The sequence below is a fragment of the Malania oleifera genome, chromosome 10 (assembly GCF_029873635.1).
Source record: "Malania oleifera isolate guangnan ecotype guangnan chromosome 10, ASM2987363v1, whole genome shotgun sequence".
NCBI classification, from domain to species: Eukaryota; Viridiplantae; Streptophyta; class Magnoliopsida; order Santalales; family Ximeniaceae; genus Malania; species Malania oleifera.
In genome coordinates this window covers 32,581,848-32,604,528 of record NC_080426.1, presented here as the reverse complement: position 1 = coordinate 32,604,528, position 22,681 = coordinate 32,581,848, and the positions used below count along the sequence as shown (strand labels likewise).

The window sequence follows — 22,681 nt, the reverse complement described above, 5'->3', positions numbered from 1 at the left end:
ATTCGTTGACGGTTTTAAAGTCTTACAACCTCAAGTGCAACCATTCATATCGAGTTTTTGGTAAAATCACAGTTTTTTGGTGGTCAAATCTATCCTTTAAATTTTTTCATAGGACAAGTGAGTCTTTAATAGTGAGGTATTCAGTATGTAACTTTTCATTTAAATGATAACGGAAGAAGATCATAACTTTTGCGCGATCCTACATAGATGCGGTATTTCCATCTAAAATAGTATTTCCCAAATTCATTACATTTAAATGGATATCAATATTAAGAATTCATGATAAATAATTGTTACCTTTGATATCAAGGGGAACCAATTCAATTTTGCTTAGGTTCGGCATCCGAATAAATTAACAATAATAAATCAATTTAGAAAATAAAATGTAAAAACTGAAATAAAACTGAGATAATAATATAATATTATTTCTACCCTTCCGAGGTACTTAAATATATTTATTTAGAAACATTATATTATTTTTCTCAATTTATACTCTTTAGGAATATGATTTCAATTTATATTATTAAATTGGGCAATAATTTAACACCTCTTCTAGAGGTTAAATATACTACCTCATTTGGAGGATAAACGTGTCACCTCTTCAGGAGGTCGAATATAACATCTTTTTGGGATATTAAAAATATACCCTCTTTAGAAGATAAATATTTACCATTTATTCCGAAGATTAGATACATGACCTCTTCAAGAGGTCTATCTCTTCAGGATATTAAATATATAGACAAAATATTTAAATATATAACCTCTTTAGGAGGACTATCTTACCATCTCTTCTAGAGATTAGTACTCTTTAAACCTTAAAGACATATTATCTTCTGGAGAATATTATGTTCTTGTAAAGTAAAACTTACAAGAAATAAATTAAATAGAATTTAAATAAATATTTCAGTTAGAGTCTCGTGCTGATAATGTGTTATAAAATATGTAGAAAAATAAATAAAGATGAGATAGAAATTTATGTGGTTTGGTTATACCTATTCCAAGGGCAGATGATATAAAAAACTTCATTATCTCGAGAGGAATTATAAGATGATTTGGAAATCGGCCTTGTATAAAATATTTCTGACCTTGTATAAAATATCTTTCTTCTCTTCTTTCTATAAATATATTTTATAAAAATCCAAAATTTATTGATAACCTTCACTTATGGCGGAGGAATAACGTGGTTACAAACATGCCACAAGGAATTTACAAATAAACTATCAAAACTAGCTTAGGTAACAAAACCAAAATAAGCCTATCAAAACCCGAATCTTTAACCAACTAAACCAAACTAAATATGCTCATGAGTAACCAAAACAAATAAACATAAACAAAAACAAAAAAACCTGCAAACAGATGTCAATTACCTGCAAAACAAAAACCCGAGGAAAATATAAGAGAAGCAAACGATGACAATTAAAGACGAAGACTTGGAATACTCATCTTATCCATACGAATTAAACCTTTCATTTTACTCGACATCACATCACTTATAAAATACCTACTTGTGTTGCCTCCCTCACCTAGACGAGTTAAGTAATCCTTCACCTGATTACCTTATCTAAATTGGTACCTTATAGAGAACTAAAGTCCTTTTAGCTCATCTTCTAACAATTTCTAAAAGTTTCATAAGTATCAGGAAGAGCAAATTCCAAATATAATCAATTCTACTTACTTCAAATATGTAAATGTGTATATAAGCATGCAATGTATGTGTTCCAAACGAGAGGGGAAAAATGTCCTTTTATATGGCAATAAGAATAGCAAAATATTTATTAGGGTGGAGGATGGAGGAGTTGAAGATTGTTGCGGTTGTCACAATGCCGCTGCATCGGGTCAGCTAAGACCCGACCCGCTTTCAAACGGTTGCCCGAAAGAAAAATCATGGAAGGAGGAGCACTTAATCGCTTATCTTAAATTGCAAAACTAATTTCGATGCATAGAGAATCAGAACACCAGAATCCCATTTCATACCTCAGTCTTCACGCTTCGCTTGTTGCTTACTCCAAAACCCTAGAACAATGCTTCTCCAACCCTCTTCACTCCACCAACACGTCTCTCTCTCGTCTACCCTCTCGTACTCTCGTTCTCTCCCATCTGGGTTTCGCAGTATTTCCCTTTTCCGGGTAGTTCGGCACCAGAACACTGCAATTACGTGTTCAATTTCTCGAGTTCGCAGCTATGGCACCATGGACTACGAGAGAAGGTCCATGGTGAAGTGGAACGCTATATTCAGGAGAATATCTCTGAAGGAGGGCCCAGAGAAGGGGGCTGCCGCTGTGTTGAATCAGTACGAGAAGGAGGGGAGGAGTCTCAACAAGTGGGAGCTTTCTAGGATTGTCAAGGAGCTGAGGAAGTTCAAGAAATTCAAGCTTGCTCTTGAAGTACATAGTAATTTCAGTTGTTTTATAATTGGCTGTCTTTTGATTCATGTGTAGTTTGTGTTTGATTTTACAGACTGCTTAATGTCCATATTTGCTTCCATCCCTGACAGAATATCTGAATGAAATCTATGTGGGTTTATGCTTGTTTCTCTCTCTCTCTCTCTCTCTCTCTCTCTCTCTCTCTCTCTCTCTCTTTGATGCGTCATTTAATGTGTGTGTGTGTGTGTGTGTGTTTATTTATTTATTTATTTTGGTGTTTTTAGTTGGAGGGGCTATACATTTGGTTCCTTCTGATATAATCTCTCCATATGCGAGAAGTTGTTTTCTAGACATAACTACTGCTCATATTTGATGTTCTGGTTGTATTTTGTTTGAGGATCACACAGCTCATTCCACTGCCTCCCAAATATAGCTGCATTAACCCCATGATTGTAGATATTTCATTCATTCTATGATATTAGTTTCCATTATACATATGGTATCATTTAATTGTAATTATTCTTTGTAATTATAAATATAGTATCCACACCCACGTTAATGGGTGGTGGTTTCTCAAAATATTCACATGGTATCAGAGCCAAATTGACCCTTCTTCAGCGCAAGAAAAATTTACTTGCTGCGCTTTGTTCCCATCACACCAACCTGACGGACACCACCCTTGCATCTCTGTCACCCTCTGTTATCATCATCAACTTCCGACGACATCATTCTCCGACGTCGTCTTCTCTATCCTCGTCACCTAACTCCAGTGTCATCTGCGATGTCGCCTCCGGCAACCCTTGCTAATCGCACACTGCTGCACCAACTCCCAGTCTCATCACTCTCGGTTATTCGACTCTGCACGTTCGTTCCCAACATTCACCATCGCCTACCTGCTTGCCGAAGGTCACCACCCGCCATCATCGACCCTATTCCTCTAGATCTCTGTCTTTGCCTGTTCCTTGATCGTCGCTGCTGCCTTCGTGCCACAATTCATCGCCGGCACACATCCTTTGCTCGTCGCTGCTGCTTTTGTTTTCTTCTCTATTTCTTTGTTTTCGTTCTTTCACTCCATCCCTTAGCTCTCTCCTCCCATTTTGTTTTCTAATTGCGGAAGTAGCATGCTAACATAGGGCAGTATTTTGTATCTTTTCTTATATATATATTTTTTTAAAAAAACCTCTTCTATTTGTCTCCATGGCTACTAATACTGCAGGCACCGACAATTTTGATGATCCAAGTCCTGTTTTTTATCTTAGTAATTCCATCTATGGCATTGCTGACTCGGTCATTTATCCAATAAAATCTTGTCTTCACTTTCACAACATATCTCTGGCATTAAGTCTAATTTGGATCCATGTTCCATTTTCCCGTTGGTTAAACAAACACGTCTTGAACTTCCTTCAAGTTCTATTTCTTCTACTGTACCTTTTTCAATTAATACATGTGGACATTTGGGGGGGTTACAGTGTTCCATCACTCACTGGGGCACAATTTTTTTCGACCATTGTTGATGATTACACTTGCTGTACTTGGGTATATTTAATGCTTCATAAGTCGGAGACTCGTTCTCTTCTCCAAACATTTATTCGATTCGTTGAAAATCAATTTTCCCATACAATTAAAATTGTGCGCAGTGATAATGGTTTTGAATTCAATATTCCCTCATCTTATTCAGAAAAGGGCATTGTGCATCAAACTAGTTGTGTTTCCACTCCTCAACAAAATGGGGTTGTGGAACGTAAACATTGACATCTTTTAAATGTTGCCTGAGCTCTTCTATTTCAGGCCAACATGCCCAAAGTATTTTGGGGTCATGCTCTTCTTCCTGTCACTTATTTGATCAACAGAACCCCTACTCCTCTTTTGGGCGGAAAATCTCCATATGAAAAACTCTACAATACCCTGCCTAAATATCACCACCTTTGAGTATTTGGGTGTCTTTGTTTTGCTTCCACTCACTTCCGCCACCATTATAAATTCGACCTTTGTGCCATTCGTTGTGCCTTCCTTGGATATCCCTATGGACAAAAGGGTTATGTGTTATATGATCTTGCCACTCATAAAATCTTTGTCTCCCGTGATGTGGTCTTTCATGAGGATCAATTTCCTTTTAGCCACACCCCTTTTGAACCATCATCTCCTGTCGTACCGCATCGTCTTGACTCTCCAGACCTTCTCTCCTTCAACCCTACCCAGACACCTCCTTGCTCACCTCCTATTCATTCCCCTGCTCCTGCTCCTGCTCCAATGGTCCCTGTTCGGCAATCCACGCGTGCAGTTCAACCACCTGCCTACCTACAGGATTTTCATGTTGAACAAGCACTCCCTTCTCGCCCTACCCCAACATCTGACTCGGCGGTAGTTCGTTCTTCAGGTACTCCTTATCCTCTTTCTGCTTTTCTTTCTTATGATTCCCTTTCTTCTACACACCGTGCTTTCAGCACTGCTATTTCCATTGCACAAGAATTTCAGTCTTTTTTACAAGCCATGCAGGATCCAAAGTGACGTGTTGCCATGTGTGCTAAGATTGATGCCTTGGAAGATAATCACACTTGGACTTTGACTCCTCTTCCACCCCACAAACGAACCATTGGCTGCAAATGAGTGTACAAAATCAAACACAATCTTGATGGATTTGTAGAACGTTACAAGGCTCGCCTTGTTGCCAAAGGGTATAACCAAAAGGAAGGGATTGATTACACCGAAACTTTTACCCCTGTAGCCAAGATGGTCATTGTTTGCACTATCTTTGCTCTTGCTGTTGCCCACAATTGGCACCTCTCTTTCAGCTTGATGTTAATAATGTCTTTCTACATGGTGATCTCGATGAAGATGTCTACATGTATCTTCCTCTTGGTTTCGGACGAAAGGGGGAGACCAGAATCTGCAAGCTTAACAAGTCTCTATACGGTCTCAAACAAGCATTCAGGCAGTGGTATGCTAAATTATATTTTACACTTATCAATGGCGATTATAAGCAATCTAAAGAAGATTACTCTATGTTTGTTCGATCCCACGAAACAAGTTTCACCATCGTCTTGGTCTATGTAGACGATATTATTTTGGCAGGAAACAACTTGGAACAGATCAACGGGCTTAAGAAATACTTGGGAGAATGCTTCAAACGGAAGGATCTTGGTCTCTTGAAATACGTTCTAGGGATAGAGGTGGCTCGCTCCAAAACTGGATTTTTCCTGTCACAAAGGAAATATGCCTTGGAGATACTTGAGGAGACTGGTTTCCTTGGGGCTAAGCCATGTAATTTACCAATGGAACCAAACCTGGCACTTAGTGAGACGGATGGAGAACTTATCTCGGATCCATCTTCATATCGAAGACTGGTTGGGAAACTGATATATTTGACTATCACTAGACCAAATTTGGCATATGCGTTGTACACATTTAGCCAATTCATAGATAAGCCTCGAACTTCCCACTTGGATGCAACACTTTGAGTTTTGTGCTACCTCTAACAGTCATCTGGGCAAGGAATTCTTTTGTCAGCTTCTAGTGGTATTCAATTACATGCACTCTGTGATGTCAATTGGGCTCGGTGCAGAGATACTCAGCAATCTGTTACTGGGTACTGCATTTCCCTAGGAAAATCACCAATCTCTTGGAAAACCAAGAAGCAAACAACAATTTCACGGTCCTCAGCTGAAGTAGAATACTGCTCTATGGCATCTACTTGTCGTGAAATTACTTGGTTAAAGCAACTTTTGACAGATCTCCAGCCCACAACCAATCAAGTTGTATTGCGATAATAAAACAACTATTCACATCGCATCTAATTTAGTTTTCCACGAGCGAACAAAGCATATAGAGATCGATTGCCATCTTGTATGGGAGAAGATCCAAAACCAAGTTATTCAAACTATTCACATACCCACAAGTCAGCAGCCTGCGAATTTATTCAAAAAAGCACTCGGACCCACACAATTCAACCATTTACTGAGCAAGTTGAGTATGATCAATATCTACTCCAACTTGAGGGGGAGTGTTGAGGTTCACACAATTCATTCCACCGAGGCTTCCCAAATATAGCTGCATTGACCCCCATGATTGTAGATATTTCATTCATTTTAGGATATTAGTTTCCATTATACATACGGTATCATTTAATTGTAATTATTCTTTCTAATTATAAATATAGTATCCACACCCACGTTAATGGGTGGTGATTTCTCAAAATATTCACAATTTTAGTTCATGGGGATTCTATACTTTAGCGGAAAATGTTTGAATTAGTTGTCAATGTTTTGCGAATGTGCTCACTAGATTATGTTTGGTGCTATCTTGCTCTAAAGTTTACGCTAACTTTGATTTGATCTTCTTTTTTTGTTGTATTGTTATCCCATGGGATTGATACTGTGAGCAGAACTGTTTTGACTGACTGGTTGATGTTTAAATGTAAAATTGTGCTCTTGAATTAGAACTTAGCTTTACTTATTTTTGATTGCTTGTCTTTAACTTTTATTTAGTTGGTATGATAGGATTGTGATGTGTGGCATTAGTTAATACTAAGTGAGTAGGTTTGAGCTAAGTACAAGAAGGTTTTAACTTCTGAATACAGCTGCCTCTGAGAATATCTGAATCATGTGTAGATGGATTTGCTAGTGAGTTCTGCCCCATATGGTGGCAGATCCAAAGGGGGCTGGGCCCGCCCCGGGAGGGGGGGTTGGCTGCCCCCAAACCTCCAAATTTGAAAAAATATTATTGTACTTTATTTAGTTATTTTTTTTTTGTGTTTATTTAGATAAATATTAATATTAGGCAATACAAGAAGAAAATTGTATCCTCAATTTTTGATAGGGAGTTCTACCCCATTTGATGGCGGATCCAAAGGGGGCTGGGGGGTGGTTGCCCCCAAACCTCGAAATTTTAAAAAATATAATTTTACTTTAATTTTTTCTTCACTATTATTATATTATGGTCCCCTGATTTAGTTATTTTTTTTTTTGTGTTTGTTTAGATGACTATTAATATTAGGCAATGCAATAAGAGGATTGTATCCTCCTTTAAAACTTTCTCAATTCCTATTTCAAATTTTGAATCTAATGTCTCTAGTTATTATGACTTCGGGCTCGCACTCTATGTGCTTGATCCGATCAACGAAAATCAATCCTGAAATAACATGGATAACAAGAGAAATCTTTCAGTACACTAATCTTAACAGTTTCCATTTTCGATTTAGAAAGCGGTGGAATGATGGCTTTTTCCTTCCTGTTGATCTTGCAAGAAGGGGTTGTGACACAACAGATTTCCCTGGAATGTGCTCTCAGGTTTGACCTTCGGATGGAACGAATAGGGGCATAAGAAGGGAGATGGAATACCTCTCTTTGTGTTACCCCAGCTCAGCAGACCTCAGTCTCTCTCTCTCTCTCTCCCCCCCCCCCCCCCCCCAACATAAAAAATAAAAGGCAAAATCCTGGAGTTGCCACTGCCATAAGCTCTTCTATAGGTAGTCAAAATTGGGGATCACAAGGTCAAAGTTTCTATGAGATTGAAAGTTAAATAAAAATAAGAAGCATGGGGTTCTGTCTAAGAATATTTGCGAAGTTTTGCCCTTGATTTTGTGGCTACACCTGTTTAAGCGTTATTTAAACATTGAATGGCATCTATATGATACGGAGAGCATTTCACCACTTTGGATCTTATGCTAATTCTTTTGGGCATGTTCCACATTTTAGTCAATAGCCTTATTCATCAGTATTTTTTTCATCATATATTATTATTATTATTATACTTCAAATGCCATGCGAAAATTTTTGAGAGCTCTTTCTGTAAGTAATCAAGCTAAGATTTGTTGCTATAGCATGACTACACCGTTCTTCAAATTCCGTAGGCTCTCACACATCCTAAAGAATTGTAATTATTGTCTTTATGATGACTCAGCATTTGAAAGGCATCATAGTGTGGTTACATAGAACTTTTATGCAAAATTGAGGATGCCTTATTTATTGTGTAAGTATATATATTTTTAATTACATGGGTGCAATCAAGGAGTGCCCAACATTTCCAATCAATTATAGATAGAATTGCTCTATTGTCACAAATATCAAGTTTAAACTATGAATATAGCATAATGTTAAAATGAAAGGTTCAAGAATGCCTACAATTATCCATGCAAAAGTCTACCATAAGTTATGTAGAAACTAGAAAAGATCATAACTTCTTAAAAATATAGATGTGGAATACAGCCAAAGGAGTTGCAAAGAAATTTCGTATTCCCAAATTTTTGCCACACAGAATTGATACTTCCATTATCAATAAGTAAGGTTTTAAATTTTGAGATTTTTTTTTGGGATAAGAAATGACAATTTGTTAATATCCAAAACATAGAGTACAAGGCTTGGAGAATAAGGATTCCTCTCCAAAGATTTAAAGAGTAGAACTTATAGGTATTTGAGTTACAATATGCTCTCCAATCCCTTCTGAGATCAGAATCCAAAAGAAGCCAAGAGATTGCACCCAAAAGGTTGGTTGTGCTTTAATAGGGTCGATACCGATAACTTTTTTCAGGGTAGGAGACCGTTGAAGGCACTTCTTCAAATGTTTGCATTCGTTTATATAACAGTTCAAAAAGTTTCCTATATATTTCAGCACTGTGATTTTTCTGGAAAATAAATAAATAAATAAATAACCTACGACAAAAAAAAAAAAAAGAAAACAAATAAAAAACCAAAACAAACACTAATTAAGAAAACCCTTCTTTAAACCCTTCCCTACATAATTGATAGAACTTTGAAGCCTTGCTAATTCCTGCTGAACTTTAATTGATTTACTTTCAGCTCCATCCAATCAAACTTCATTCCCTCCATGATCAACCATCCACAATCCCATTTTATCCAAAAGATTGTGAGCAGCTACATCCTGATCTAGTATCTTCTCCATATGAGTAGGTAATACACTGTTCTTCCGCTGGTTGCTCACGACAACATTCTGCTCACTAATCTTCTCTCTATGAACGGGTAGTATCCCCTCCTTACGATGATTACTCACAACTAAATTCTCACCCAGCTCACCCAGCCCCCCCTTTAAAGAGTTGGACCCATAATCCAGATTTTTACATATCTCATCCAACAATAAATCACTATGTTAAAGCACCAGGGGAATTTGCTACTTTTATATAGCTCTTTACTCTAAATTCGAAAGCTGGAGACTTGTAGTGGATTGCATTGATTTTAAATCTATCGGCCCCTTCACTGTAGAGTGGGTTGAGAGACCCTTTGAGGAAGTTGAAATCCTCCAAGCCATTGGAAATTGCAATATAACAAAGCACAAGGGTCGGATGGATTTTCCTTATCATTCTTCCAGTCAAACTAGAGTGAGCTTAAGCATGATTTTATTAACACTTTTCTTTTTTAAGGAATTCTTTAGATCGGGTAGATTTGTGAGTAGCATCAATGCCACTTTCCTGACCCTGAACTCGAAACCAGAGGCAACCAACATTAAGGACTTTCGTCCAATTAGCTTGGTGGAAAGTATCTATAAGATCCTTGCTGAAGTCCTTCGTGGTAGGAAGACAAATCATGGATGCAGCCCTAATAGCTAACGAGGTAGTGGATACTTATCAGAGGGAAAAGAAAAATGGGACGGTGTGCAAACTTGACATGGAGAAAGCTTTTGATCACGTTAACTGGAACTTCCTTCTCTTTACTCTCAGGAAAATGGGTTTTAACTTCTGAATACAGCTGCCTCTAAGAATATCTGAATTATGTGTAGATCGATTTGCTAGTGAGTTCTGCCCCATATGGTGGCAGATCCAAAGGGGGCTGGGGGGTTTGCTGCCCCCAGACCTCCAAATTTTAAAAAATATTATTGTACTTTATTTAGTTATTTTTTGTGTATATTTAGATAAATATTAATATTAGGCAATACAATAAGAGAATTGTATCCTCAATTTTCTATAATGAGTTCTGCCCCATATGATGGCATCCAAAGGGGGCTGGGGGTGGGGGTTGCTGCCCCCACACCTCCAAATTTTAAAAATTATTATTGTACTTTAATTTTTTCTTCATTAGTATTATATTATGGTCCCCTGATTTAGTTTTTTTTTTTTTTTCTGTTTATTTTGATGACTATTAATATTAGGAAATGCAATAAGAGAATTGTATTGTCCTTTAAATCTTTCTCAAATCCTTTTTCAAATTTTGAATCTAATGTCTCTAGTTATTATGACTTCGGGTTCGCACCCTATGTGCTTGATCCGATCAACGAAAATCAATCCTGAAATAACATAGATAAGTACACTAATCTTGATAGTTTCCATTTTTGATTGAGAAAGCGGTGGAGTGATGGCTTTTTCCTTCCTGTTGATCTTGCAAGAAGGGGTTGTGACACAACAGATTTCCCTGGAATGTGCTCTCAGGTTTGACCTTCGGATGGAACGATTAGGGGCATAAGAAGGGAGATGGAATACCTCTCTTTGTGTTACCCCAGCTCAGCAGACCTCAGTCTCTCCCCCTACGCCCCCCCACCCCCAAAAAAAGTAAAAAATAAAAAACAAAATCCTGGATTGGCCACTGCCATAAGCTCTTCTATAGGTAGTCAAAATTGGGAATTGCAAGGTCAAAGTTTCTATGAGATTGAAAAGTTAAATAAAAATAAGAAGCATAGGGTTCTGTCTAAGAATCTTTGCAAAGCTGTGTCTTCGATTTTGTGGCTACACTTGTTTAAGCGTTATTTAAACGTTGAATGGCATCTATATGATACGAAGAGCATTTCACCACTTTGGATCTAATGCTAATTCTTTTGGGCATGTTCCACATTTTAGTCAATAGCCTTATTCATCGGTATTTTTTTCATCATATATTATTATTATTATTATTATTATTATTATACTTCAAATGCCATGCAAAAATTTTTGAGAGCTCTTTCTGTAATTAATCAAGCTAAGATTTGTTGCTATAGCATGACTACACCATTCTTCAAATCCTGTACAACATCCTAAAGAATTATAATTAGTTTGTCTTTATGATGACTCAGGATTTGAAAGAGATCATATTGTGGTTACATAAAACTTTCATGCAAAATTGAGGAAACATAGAGTACAAGGCTTGGAGAATAAGGATTCCTCTCCAAAGATTTGAAGAGTAGAACTTATACGTATTTGAATTACAATAGTTGTGCTTTCCAATCCCTTCTGAGATCAGAAACCAAAAGAAGGCAAGAGATTACACCCAAAAGGTTGGTTGTGCTTTAATAGGGTCAATACCAGTAACTTTTTTTAGGGTAGGAGATTGTTGAAGGTACTTTTTCAAATGTTGCGTTTGTTTCTATAACAGTTCAAAAAGTTTCCCATTTATTTCTGCACTGTGATTTTTCTGGAAGGATAAGTTATCTGGTGTATTGGGAGAGAGTTGGGCTTGTTTGGGGATGGTGAAGGATTTTTTTAGTGGTTTTTATTTTTTACTTTTTTTTTTGTTTTGTAAGGAAAAAGGGTTTGGCAGCACCATGGAGATGTGGTTATTATGCAGTGATGTGGGGTTTATGGGGTTTATGTTTTTCTTTTATAGCAAAAGAAATATATTAAGAAAGAGAATAGAGAAATTACAAGCTAGGGGAGGGCAAAAGATCCTCAAGACTGAAGAAAATAAATAAATAAAGAACCTAGGAAAAAAATAAATGAATAAAAATAAAAAAACCAAAACAAACTCTAATTAAGAAGACCCATCTTTAAATCCTTCCCTACATAATTGATATAACTTGCTGAACTTTAATTGATTTACTTTCAGCTCCATCCAATCAAACTTCATTCCCTCCATGATCAACCATCCACAATCCCATTTTATTAGAAGATGTTGAGCAGCTGCATCCTGATCTAGTATCTTCTCCATAGGAGTAGGTAATACACCGTTCTTCCGCTGGTTTTCTCACAACAACATTCTACTCACTAATCTTCTCTATATGAATGGGTCGTATCCCATCCTTGCGATGATTACTCACAATCAAATCCTCACCCAGCTCCCCCTCAAATATTGAAGCATCCTCTGAATCTTCAAGTGGAGAAGGGGGAACATAAGAAATGTCCCCCAATACATCTAAAGAGTTGGATCCATAAAATAGATTTTTACGTATCTCATATCCAACAATAACTCACTATGTTAAAGCACCAGGGATATTTGCTACTTTTATATAGCTCTTTACTCTAAATTCGAAAGCTAGAGACTTAGAGATACCCTTTGAGGAAGTTGAAATCCTCCAAGCCATTGGAGATTGCAATATAACAAAGTGCAAGGGTCGGATGGATTTTCCCATTCTTTTAATCAAACTAGAGCAAGCTTAAGCAGGATTTTATTGACACTTTTTTTTTGAGGAATTCTTTAGACCGGGTAGATTTGTGAGTAGCATCAATGCCACTTTCCTTACCCGGAACTTGAAATCATAGGCAATCAACATTAAGGACTTTCATCCAATTAGCTTGGTGGAAAGTATCTATATAAGATCCTTGCTGAAGTCCTTTGTGGTTGGAAGACAAATCATGGATGCATCCCTAATAGCTAACGAGGTGGTGGATATTTATCAGAGGAAAAAGAAAAATGGGACGGTGTGCAAACTTGACATGGAGAAAGCTTTTGATCACGTTAACTGGAACTTCCTTCTCTTTACTCTCAGGAAAAATGGGTTTTGGGGAGCATTGGTGTAGTTGGATTGCTCATTGCATCAACACACCAAGCTTCTAATGTTAATCAATGGGCACCCCACTGATTTCTTCTGCTCCTCTAGGGGTCTGAGACAAGGGGACCGTCTATCCCCCTTTTTGTTCATCTTGGTGATTGAGGTGTTGAGCCTCATGTTGATAAAAGCTACTAGAGAAGGGCTGCTTAAAGGCCTTAGAGTTGGCAGGCACGATAGGTCCATGGAGGTCACACATCTCATGTTCATTGATGACACTAACACTATCATTTTTTGTGAGGATGACCCTCTCCACATTCTGAATTTGAGATGTGTCTTGGCAGGGTTTGAGGCAGTTTCAGGTTTGAAAGTTAACCTTGCAAAAAGTGAAATTATTCTGGTTAGAGAAAATATATATGGGCCTCTCCTTTGTTGGTCTCCTAGCTGCAAAATGGGTACTTCCCTTATTAACTTAACTACCTTGGACTACCTCCCAGCGCCAAATTCAAAGATAAAGGAGTGGGATCCCATTATTGGAAAATTTGAAAAAAGGTTGGCTGGATGGAAGAGGAATTTCTTATCAAAAGGTGGCGGACTCATTCTCAGCAAAAGCACTTTGATAAATCTCCCTGTTTACTTCATGTTTCTCCTTCCCTGACCAACTTCAGTTGCCCAGAGACTTGAAAGAATTCAAAGGAGGTTTCTTTTGGGGGACGGGGTGGGATTCAAATTACACCTTGGCAAATGGGCATGGTGAAACAACCTTTCATTTAGGAGACTAGGGTTTGAAGTCGCTCCACATTTTCAATAAAGCCCTGTTAGGGAAGTGGTTTTGAAGATTCATGATTGAGAAAGACCACCTTTGGAACGGAATCATTGCTGTGAAATATGGGCTTGAACATAATGATTGGATCTCCCAAGCTAACAGAGGACCACATGGTGTAGGGGTGTGGAATTTCATCAGGAAAGGCTGGAATGATTTCGCTTCTTGTATCAGATTTCAAGTGGGGAGGGAGGACAGCATTTATCGTTGGCATGACTCGTGGTGCGATCAAGAAGCTCTTAGTGTCTTATTTCCATCCATCTATAACTTGGCATGTGATAAAGATGCCTTCATCAATCAACACCTTTAAAACTCATATCAGAGGCTCTTTTGGAACATTCCCTTTCTTAGAAATGTGGAAGATTGGGAACTCATCCACTTCACGGACTTCTATAGTTTTCTTTACAACTTCCAACACCATAATAGCACTGATCTTCCTATTTGGGCCTTAGATGAGAAGGGGGCCTTCACTATTAGATCCTTCTACAAGAAGCTTTTCCCTTTGGAGTCAAATAACTTTAATTCCAATGCCACCCTCCCTCCCCCCCCCCCCCCCCCCCCCGGGGCCCGGGGTGGGGTCGCAAAAGTTGCCTTCCTTGCATAGGAGGCAAACCATGGTAAGATTTTGACTTTGGATAACTTGCAAAGAAGTGGTCTGTCAGTAGCCAATAGATGTCCCCTTTGCATGGCTGACACAGATTCTGTTGATCACATAGTCCTTCGCTATGCTTGGACAAGGAATCTCTGTAATATGATGCTAACTCTGATCGGACAAAGGTGGGTTATCACTAGCTTTGTTTGAGGGGAGCTTTGGGCCTCGAAATGGATTTGGGCAATGAAGGAGAAGAGAAAAGCTATGTGCCTGATTCCCCTTGCAATTTTCTGGTGCATTTCGAAAGAGAGGAATAGGTGAGTGTTCAGAAATTCAACCTCAACAATCCAGAATGGCAAGAAAACACAAGTTTACTGCAGTCAATAGCGGGCATGGTAGGACTGTTGTTAATGATTATGATGTAATCTGTGATTTGTGTGACACCCTTCATGGTGCTTGTTTTGCTGTACCATGGGCTGGCATCCCCTTGATGCATCTTCAATAAAGTTTCCTTTACTTATATATTAAATAAAACAATAAATCACTATCACAAGAAAAATAACTATCAAATTCACTATCCTCATTTGAGACATCCTCCCATTTTTTCTCCTTTTTAATTTGATTCATACTTCTCCCATATCAACCTTAGTGCAATTTTGAGATTCCTCAACATAAAAGTTCCCATCATCATCTATTTTTAAAAATTTGCACACCTCTCCCACTCCCTGGGTGCGGGTTTGAATTCATTGAATTATTAACAATCAAAATTTTCTTATCTTTCCCCTCCTTCCTTGTAGAGTGGCTCTTGTAAACCTTCATAACCACATCTGTCGTACATTCATTTTCATTGTGTAGATTTCTAGAAGACTTAATTCTTGACTCAAAACTTTTTTTTTCAATAACAAAAGAAATTCATTGATAGAATAGCAATGTACAAACAGGAGAATAAGGCATCTCCTTTCAAAACTCTAGGTTACCCCAGAAAAAGTAAGAAGGAAAAACCAAAGGAACGCTAGATGCATCCCAAAATAATCAGCATGCCCTATCAATTCAACAAGGAAAGTCAATCACACTACATATCCAAAAAGCGCATCCCCCTGAAGTTCCCATTACCCACACACCAAAGAGAAGCCAAATAGTGAATCTTCTCCTGCACCAGGAAAAATGACAACTTCCCTGAAAAAATGCATGGGGTTAGTTCCACCCACGAACCCCAAAATACAAAAAATAAGGCACAATTCCATAGCTTCCTTTTTCCTGCCAAAACCGACAAAATGAATTGCCAAAAACTTATCCACTGTCTTTGGACAACCCCTGCATTCCCCAAAATAATTATATAGCTTGCTCTAAATCCTCCTAGTGAAGTCACAATGTAAGAAAAGATGCAGAGCAGTTCCAAAGCAATTAAAACAAAGCACACATAAGCCTGGAGAGAGAGCCTTCAATGGTCTTCTAATCTGCAACAAGTTAGTGGTGTTGATCCTATTAGGCACAACCAACCAGTGAAAAGCTTTGCCATTAGGGGGGGTGACTTTGGCCTTCCAAATAGTTTTATAGAGAGGAAAAGAAAAACCAAAGCTATTCAAGAGCTCACAATAAGATTTGCAGGAATAAAACCCCAAGGGATCCAAAGACCATGACCGGCTATCAGCTTCAAATGAGTCAACAATTATTCAACAAGACTAACAAGGAGGATGACTCCTTCATCTCCTTATCAATTATTTAACCCTTGACCCAAACCATTAATAAGACCCTCATCAATTTGTTTGCTTGCTGAGTTTAAATGTAACGCATATTTTTTCAGGGAAAAAGCTGAATTTTTTGCTGATTTGGGAGAAGATTCACTACTCGGCTTTGCTTTGGTGTGTTGGCTCTAGGTGCTTTAAAGGAGTGAGCTTTTCAGATATTCAATGGGAATGGCTTTGTCTAATGACATGATTTGTCTTTTTTGTTTTTTTCCTTTCTTCTGTTTCCTTCTAGGAGGATGTTGTACTCTCCTTTTTGTACATTGCTAATCTCTTAATGAAATCTTCTTCTTTTGCTGGGGAAAAAAAAAAAGACACCCAGAGGAAGCGAGCAAGATGACTTTATCCCACAAAAGTCGTGAGGAGGTTGTGCAACCTTTCAAAATCCTAGCATTCCTCTGAATCCATAAGGTCCAAAGAATGGCAAAAACTACCACACTCCAAAGTGCTCTACAATTTCTAATTTTACCAAAGCCCCTATACCTACCCGCAGAAACTCTCCCACATTCTGCAGTGGCCCATCCTTCACTTGTGAAGAAAAAAGCGCTCCAAAGCTACACTGCCACCCTGCAATGCACAAAGAGTTTTCCATTGCATTCGCGACATATGTTACATATGTCGGGATCGAGAGCCTTGTAGGGCCTTTTTCTCTCTAGCAGATCATGTGTATTAATCCTATCCTAGATTGGGGTCCAAACAAAGGTTTGAATCTTCTCGGGACCTTAGTGCTCTGAAGGATGTGGCTCTAAGGGAAAAGGTTAGGGGATGAAATTTTAATTAGGTGAGAGAAAAAAAATATGTTGAAGTGAACATACTTGAAGAATCACCCTGTCACATTCTCCCATCCGCCCTATTGGAAGGAATATAGTGGTCCAACAAGGAAAATAGAGCAGTGGGCTCATTAACCTCTCTTTCATTGAGATTCTTAAAATAGTGGAAATCCCATGAAGAGGGAACACCCCACCACCCCCACCCACTCCCCCACCCTCTTTTCTATTTTCAAAAGAAATGGATGAGCTTATGGGTGCTTTATGTAAAGAATAAAGTTTAAATATTCATGGCACCTTCAGCTCAAAACAAAGTCTCACCCATCCACACATCCTCCCAGAAACGAACCCTATGACTGTTACCCACATTGAAACAGTCGAGATGAAAGAACTAACTAGCCACCTGAGACACAAATTTTGAGGTACACACATGAGAGACGATACCACTCCTCTCGTATACCACCCGTTACATTGGGTCCCATATTTGCTTTTGATCAGCTTATGACAGGGAGTTAACCTTCAGAGGGAACCTTTCAAAGCCTTTCAATCTCCCATAACATCCTAAAATCAAGTACCCTTAAAAATGGCTACACTAAAAGCCCAATGAGATGCCAAAAACCATATCTTATTCCAAAGCAAAGGAAATGACAATATCTTTCCAGAGAAGGCATGCGCATTCCGATGTGACCAAATGTCACATTATAGCAAAGAATTCACGCCACAAACTAACAACTTCCTTACCCCCAAATCCTGTGATAGAAATACCCAATAGGAAATTGCACTTCCACCATCATTGGACACACCCAGTCCTCATCAAATAAGCCTAACAATCTATTGTTGTGCTCCAAGTAAATGAACAGTGCAGAATTAAATGAGTAACTGTCTCCAAACTGTTACTATCCAAAAAAAAGAGAAGGCCAAAATGCCTTTTGAAGGCCTCCTGCTCAGTGGCATTATTTTGGTGTCAACTCTATTAATGACCATCAACCAAGCAAATGTTTTAGTCTTAGGACTTCGGCCTTCCAAATACAACAATTAAGTGAAAAAAGCGCATTAGACCTTATAAGGTGAAAAAAGAAGGATTTACAACAAGAATCACCTGTAGAATCCAAAACCCACATTTTCTCAACATACCACTAATTTTTTTCTTTTATAGAAGGAAAATGATAGCGTATTATTGCATTTGGTAAGATTCACAAGCATTAAAGAGTGAAAATAGAAATTTGATATTACATAATTCTTCTAAACTATATGTTGTTGTAATGTATTGGAAAAAAACAAAGTATATGAAAATTTATCTTGGTGTCTATAGAGCGGTTAGAGCCCATTATGTTACAAGCCAGCTAAAACCAAAGGAAACTCATTTAAAAACTTTATAACTTCCAATTATGCTGAGCATAATCTAGTTTTTAGTATCATTTCTCTGTCCTGCTGACCTGAGCAATTAGGCAAAGGATTAAATAATTTAAAAACATTTGTACTGTGCTTGAGAGCATTGGGTTTGAGTTTTGGCTTTTGGATTTATATGAAATTCAACAAAAACTCAAAATCATATATATATATATATATATATATATATATATATTTTAAATCCACACAATGCCAATACTCTAATTTCTTCCTCTTGAATGTAAAGTTGTGTGACATTTGACCTTGACATAGATAGGGGTCTGTTTCTTTGCTTACATGTGTTTATGTGAGCCCAGAATTTGATATTGTCTGTATTGATGTTCGAAAGAGTCATTGAGGTCCTGAGATTGAGTGATTTAGGAACTAACTTTACCCCCATGAGATGATAAACAATAGAGCATGGTGAAAGGAGAATAAAAAGAATAGGAATGAAAGCTTACATTACATCCATGGCACACTATGAGATAAAGATTGAAGGAACCCCCAAGTATTTGACATTTGTTAGTTTTTATCATGATGTTGTGGGCGTAGGGTTGATGTCAATTGTTCCAGATCTCGCAATCCACATTATTTCTTGGTTCACCAAGGGCCTAAATTTACTGTGACCAGTGGTTTGATTACCATTGTTAAGCATTTCAGTTACTTTTTTCATGGAATTATGAGGCTTATGCAACAACCGCTGTTGAAGCAACCTTTTTTATCAGATTATTTGATTTTGAAGCTATCATTCATTTTTAATGCCAAAGCATCATTATTAGCCATAACAGATGAAACATTCTGCAGGTGTATGACTGGATGAATAACAGAGAAGAAAGGTTTAGAGTATCCACCAGCGACACTGCAATTCAACTAGATCTAATTGCTAAAGTGCACGGAATTCCAAGTGCTGAAGATTACTTCATCAGGCTACCTGACAGGTTGAAGGATAAAAGAATATATGGAGCTCTTTTAAATGTGTATGTACGGGCTAGAATGAGGGAAAAGGCCGAATTGTTAATGAATAAAATTAGAAATAAAGGTTATGCCATGACATCTCTTCCATTCAATGTGATGATGACTCTTTATATGCACCTAAAAGAGCATGATAAAGTGGAGTTAATGATCTCAGAGATGATGGAGAAAAACATACAGCTAGATCCATACTCCTACAATATATGGTTATCATCTCGTGGATCCCAAGGATCTGCAGAGAGGATGGAACAGGTTTTTGAACAGATGAAATTAGACAGAACCATTATTGCCAACTGGACTACATTCAGTACAATGGCTACAATGTACTGTAAGCTGGGGCAGTATGAGAAAGCTGAGGATTGCTTAAAGAAGCTTGAAAGTAGAATCGTGGGCCGGAATCGAACGCCTTATCATTACCTTATTAGTCTATATGGCAGTGTTGGTAAAGAAGACGAGGTTTATCGAGTATGGAACGTCTACAAGTTAACTTTTCCCAGCATCCCAAATACGTGTTACCATGCTGTGATCTCTTCTCTGGTTAGGGTAGGTAATATTGAAGGGGCAAAGAAGATTTATGAGGATTGGCTGTCAGTTAAGTCAACTTATGACCCTAGAATAGGGAATCTTTTCATAGGTTGGTATGTCAGAGAAGGATTTCTGACGGAAGCTCAGGACTTCTTTGACCATATGGTTGAAGTTGGAGGAAGGCCAAATCCAGGTACATGGGAGATTCTTGCTGAAGGGCATATTCAAGAGAGAAGGATTCCCGAGGCTTTGTCTTGCTTGAAGGAAGCTGTTTTGGCTGATTGGTCAAACCATTGGAAGCCAAAGCCTACTAATGTCCTGTCACTCCTTGAGCAATGTGAGCAAGAAGCTGACCAAGAAAATAAGGAAGTTTTGATGGAATTGTTGAGGCAAAGGGGTTGCCTTGAAAATAAAGCTTATTTATCACGAATTGGCATGTCTAATGGGGCTGTTACTGCGGAGGATCTCTCAACCGAGACAGATAGAACTGATGATAACAATGACAATGAAGAGGCTGAGGATAATCCAGACGAAATGATTTTTGAATCAATTGCAGGGTAGGATGCGGGGGTGTTCTTTCTCAGGGGTGTATTTATAAGGTGCCATGAGCTTCAATTTTGAGTTTACACAGAAAGATTTCTTACCACCTTAATATGGCACTTACTAGGGGCTGAACAGAAAACTTTCTGCATATTTTGGCCAAGTATGCAGAGCATATAAAAGATCACAGCGTGGGGTCTCATCCTCATGGCAAGCAGTGGCTTCTGAGAAATACCCACCCCCATGCAAGAGGATTGCACCTACGACTCTGCTGTAGAGTTTTGAGTTTGGCCATGTAATTGGCCTTGTTTGCTATTTGCCACCTTTGTCTGTTTATTTTGAAAAACTGATTTAGCTTTGCAGTGGGGTAAAAAAGGGAATATCATTCTGTACGCAAAATCTTTTAGGAGGTTCAAATTCAAAACTCAGTTATATTGTATGGGAGATGCATTGCTTTGAATCCCCAGAAATGTATGGAAGTCATTTTTTTTTTCATCTTGCATGAGATGATGATGTAATTGCTTAATATTTAATTTTTAGAATGCAATAATAAAACTAAATGAAGAATAAATGTGAATTAAGTGAATAAGAAAGAAGACGACTTAATTACCCTTTGTTTAAAGAATTCTTAATTACCTTTTGTCATTTTTTTTTAAAATGCTATATTTAAAAGAATGAACTTCAGATCTTTGATTTGAATTTAGGTGAATTTGAATAAGTTTCAATATAATTTTATACTACATATTCAAATTTAAGATCTCTTTAAACATGGAGAAGAGAAAATACCTTATAATACCCTTCGATCAAGTTATTTTTATCTTTTTTTTGGGGGGAGGGAGGGGGGGGGGGTGATTAAATGATTTGAATTTAAAAATTTTATAATATTACCATGAATTATATATTATGAAATTTCTAGATAATACTATTTTATTGGCTAGTTACGGCACAAATTTTTAAATAAAAATAAATACCCACCTTTTTTGCTCTACTGTGAAACATGTGCATTGCATATACAAATGTATATTATAATTTAAATTTAATAACTGAATGTCGCTCTTCGAAGTAAATTAAGATTTTATGGTATGTTCATGCTGTTGTCATTATTATTCTTTTTTGGATAACCCGGAACTGCACCCGAATAAGTCCTTCGGACCCTCTCAAGCGGCACCAAATCAAAGAGCGGTGATCTATCCCAAGACATGTTGTAGGTCAGTTGTGTAAGGTAAGCTTGCAAAGCGAACCCGACACGACTTGAACTTAGGACCTTCATATTACCGCCATGTGTTGGACCCTTGTATTTTTCATATAATGTGAAAACTTAAAACTTTATAATGGATTTGATTTTGGTTTAATGTGGAGTTAGAATGCGTTGTTTAATTGAGGGAAACAAATACAATTTAAGAAACTTACTCAATTTGTCGATCTCCATCAATTTAGGATCCTGTTTATAGAAGAGTTCTATTCAATCTCAAATTTCAAATCAGAAAGTGAGAGTTTTGAATTGAGTAAATAGAAAAAGACATTTTATATTCTAAGATAATTATGATATAACCTAATGAACACATCCATTTAAGGTTTATTTTAAGTAAAAAATTTTGTCTCAGGAAAATAAGAAGGAAAATATTTTTTATTATACTTTTGATAACTTGGGAACTCTAACCACCATCACATCACTTTAGACACTATGATGCGACATCAAATCTGAGGGGTGAAAGTCGTCCGCCTCATTGACGCACCCCTGGTAATTCACCGACGTAACGCCTCAAGGAGGAATTGAACTCATAACCTTGTGATCAGTAAAGTTACAAATCGTCCTTACCACTTGACCTAAAATCAAGGAATCATCATATAAACTTAAAATACATAGGTGAACACTAAGTCTACTTTGAAAGAAACCATTTCCTTCAATTGATTAAACCCAAATTTTCACTGTTGCTCATGCCTTAGAATCAAACCTACTTCCCGCATTAGCTTTACACTTTGACTTTATTATGCCACTTGGCTAGAGTTATTGACTATAAGACCTAATATTTCTGGTTAGTGTCGAGTTTTCACGCTAACTTGATATGCATGGTTGAACATCAGCAAATTGAACTTAAAAGATTGAGACATTTATTTAATATTATTTGCAATAATTATTACTGGTATTAAATGTAAAACATGTACATGTTTTAATAATTTATGTGAAATATTAAATAAATATTTAAATTTTATTAATTGTATTTTTTGGCCTCTATCTATTAATTAAAGAAAATTTCAAATCTCCATCGTTAATATACATACATATATATATATATATATATATATATATTGATAATTCGGGGACTTCAACCACTATCGCATCA

At 37.4% G+C, this 22,681-nt stretch overlaps 2 protein-coding genes across 2 annotated transcripts in view; one reads left to right on the top strand and one right to left on the bottom strand.

Annotated features, from left to right (window-relative positions):
• LOC131165728 (ricin-like) overlaps positions 1-22,681 on the bottom strand; it is a 630,504-nt gene that overhangs the window by 183,868 nt on the left and 423,955 nt on the right. The gene's annotated exons all lie outside the window — the stretch shown is intronic.
• Positions 1,800-20,828, top strand: LOC131165721 (pentatricopeptide repeat-containing protein At1g02150). Its single transcript, XM_058123739.1, has 2 exons — positions 1,800-2,384; positions 19,104-20,828. Exons 1-2 carry the CDS (start codon positions 2,022-2,024, stop codon positions 20,355-20,357), a joined length of 1,617 nt encoding a protein of 538 aa, XP_057979722.1. The 5' UTR covers positions 1,800-2,021; the 3' UTR covers positions 20,358-20,828.

Bases quoted from the DNA above. Each gene is read 5' to 3' on its own strand.
- LOC131165721 (XM_058123739.1), top strand. From the start codon at position 2,022: ATGCTTCTCCAACCCTCTTCACTCCACCAACACGTCTCTCTCTCGTCT. The intron at 2,385-19,103 runs GTACATAGTAAT...AACATTCTGCAG, and splicing joins AATTCAAGCTTGCTCTTGAA to GTGTATGACTGGATGAATAA.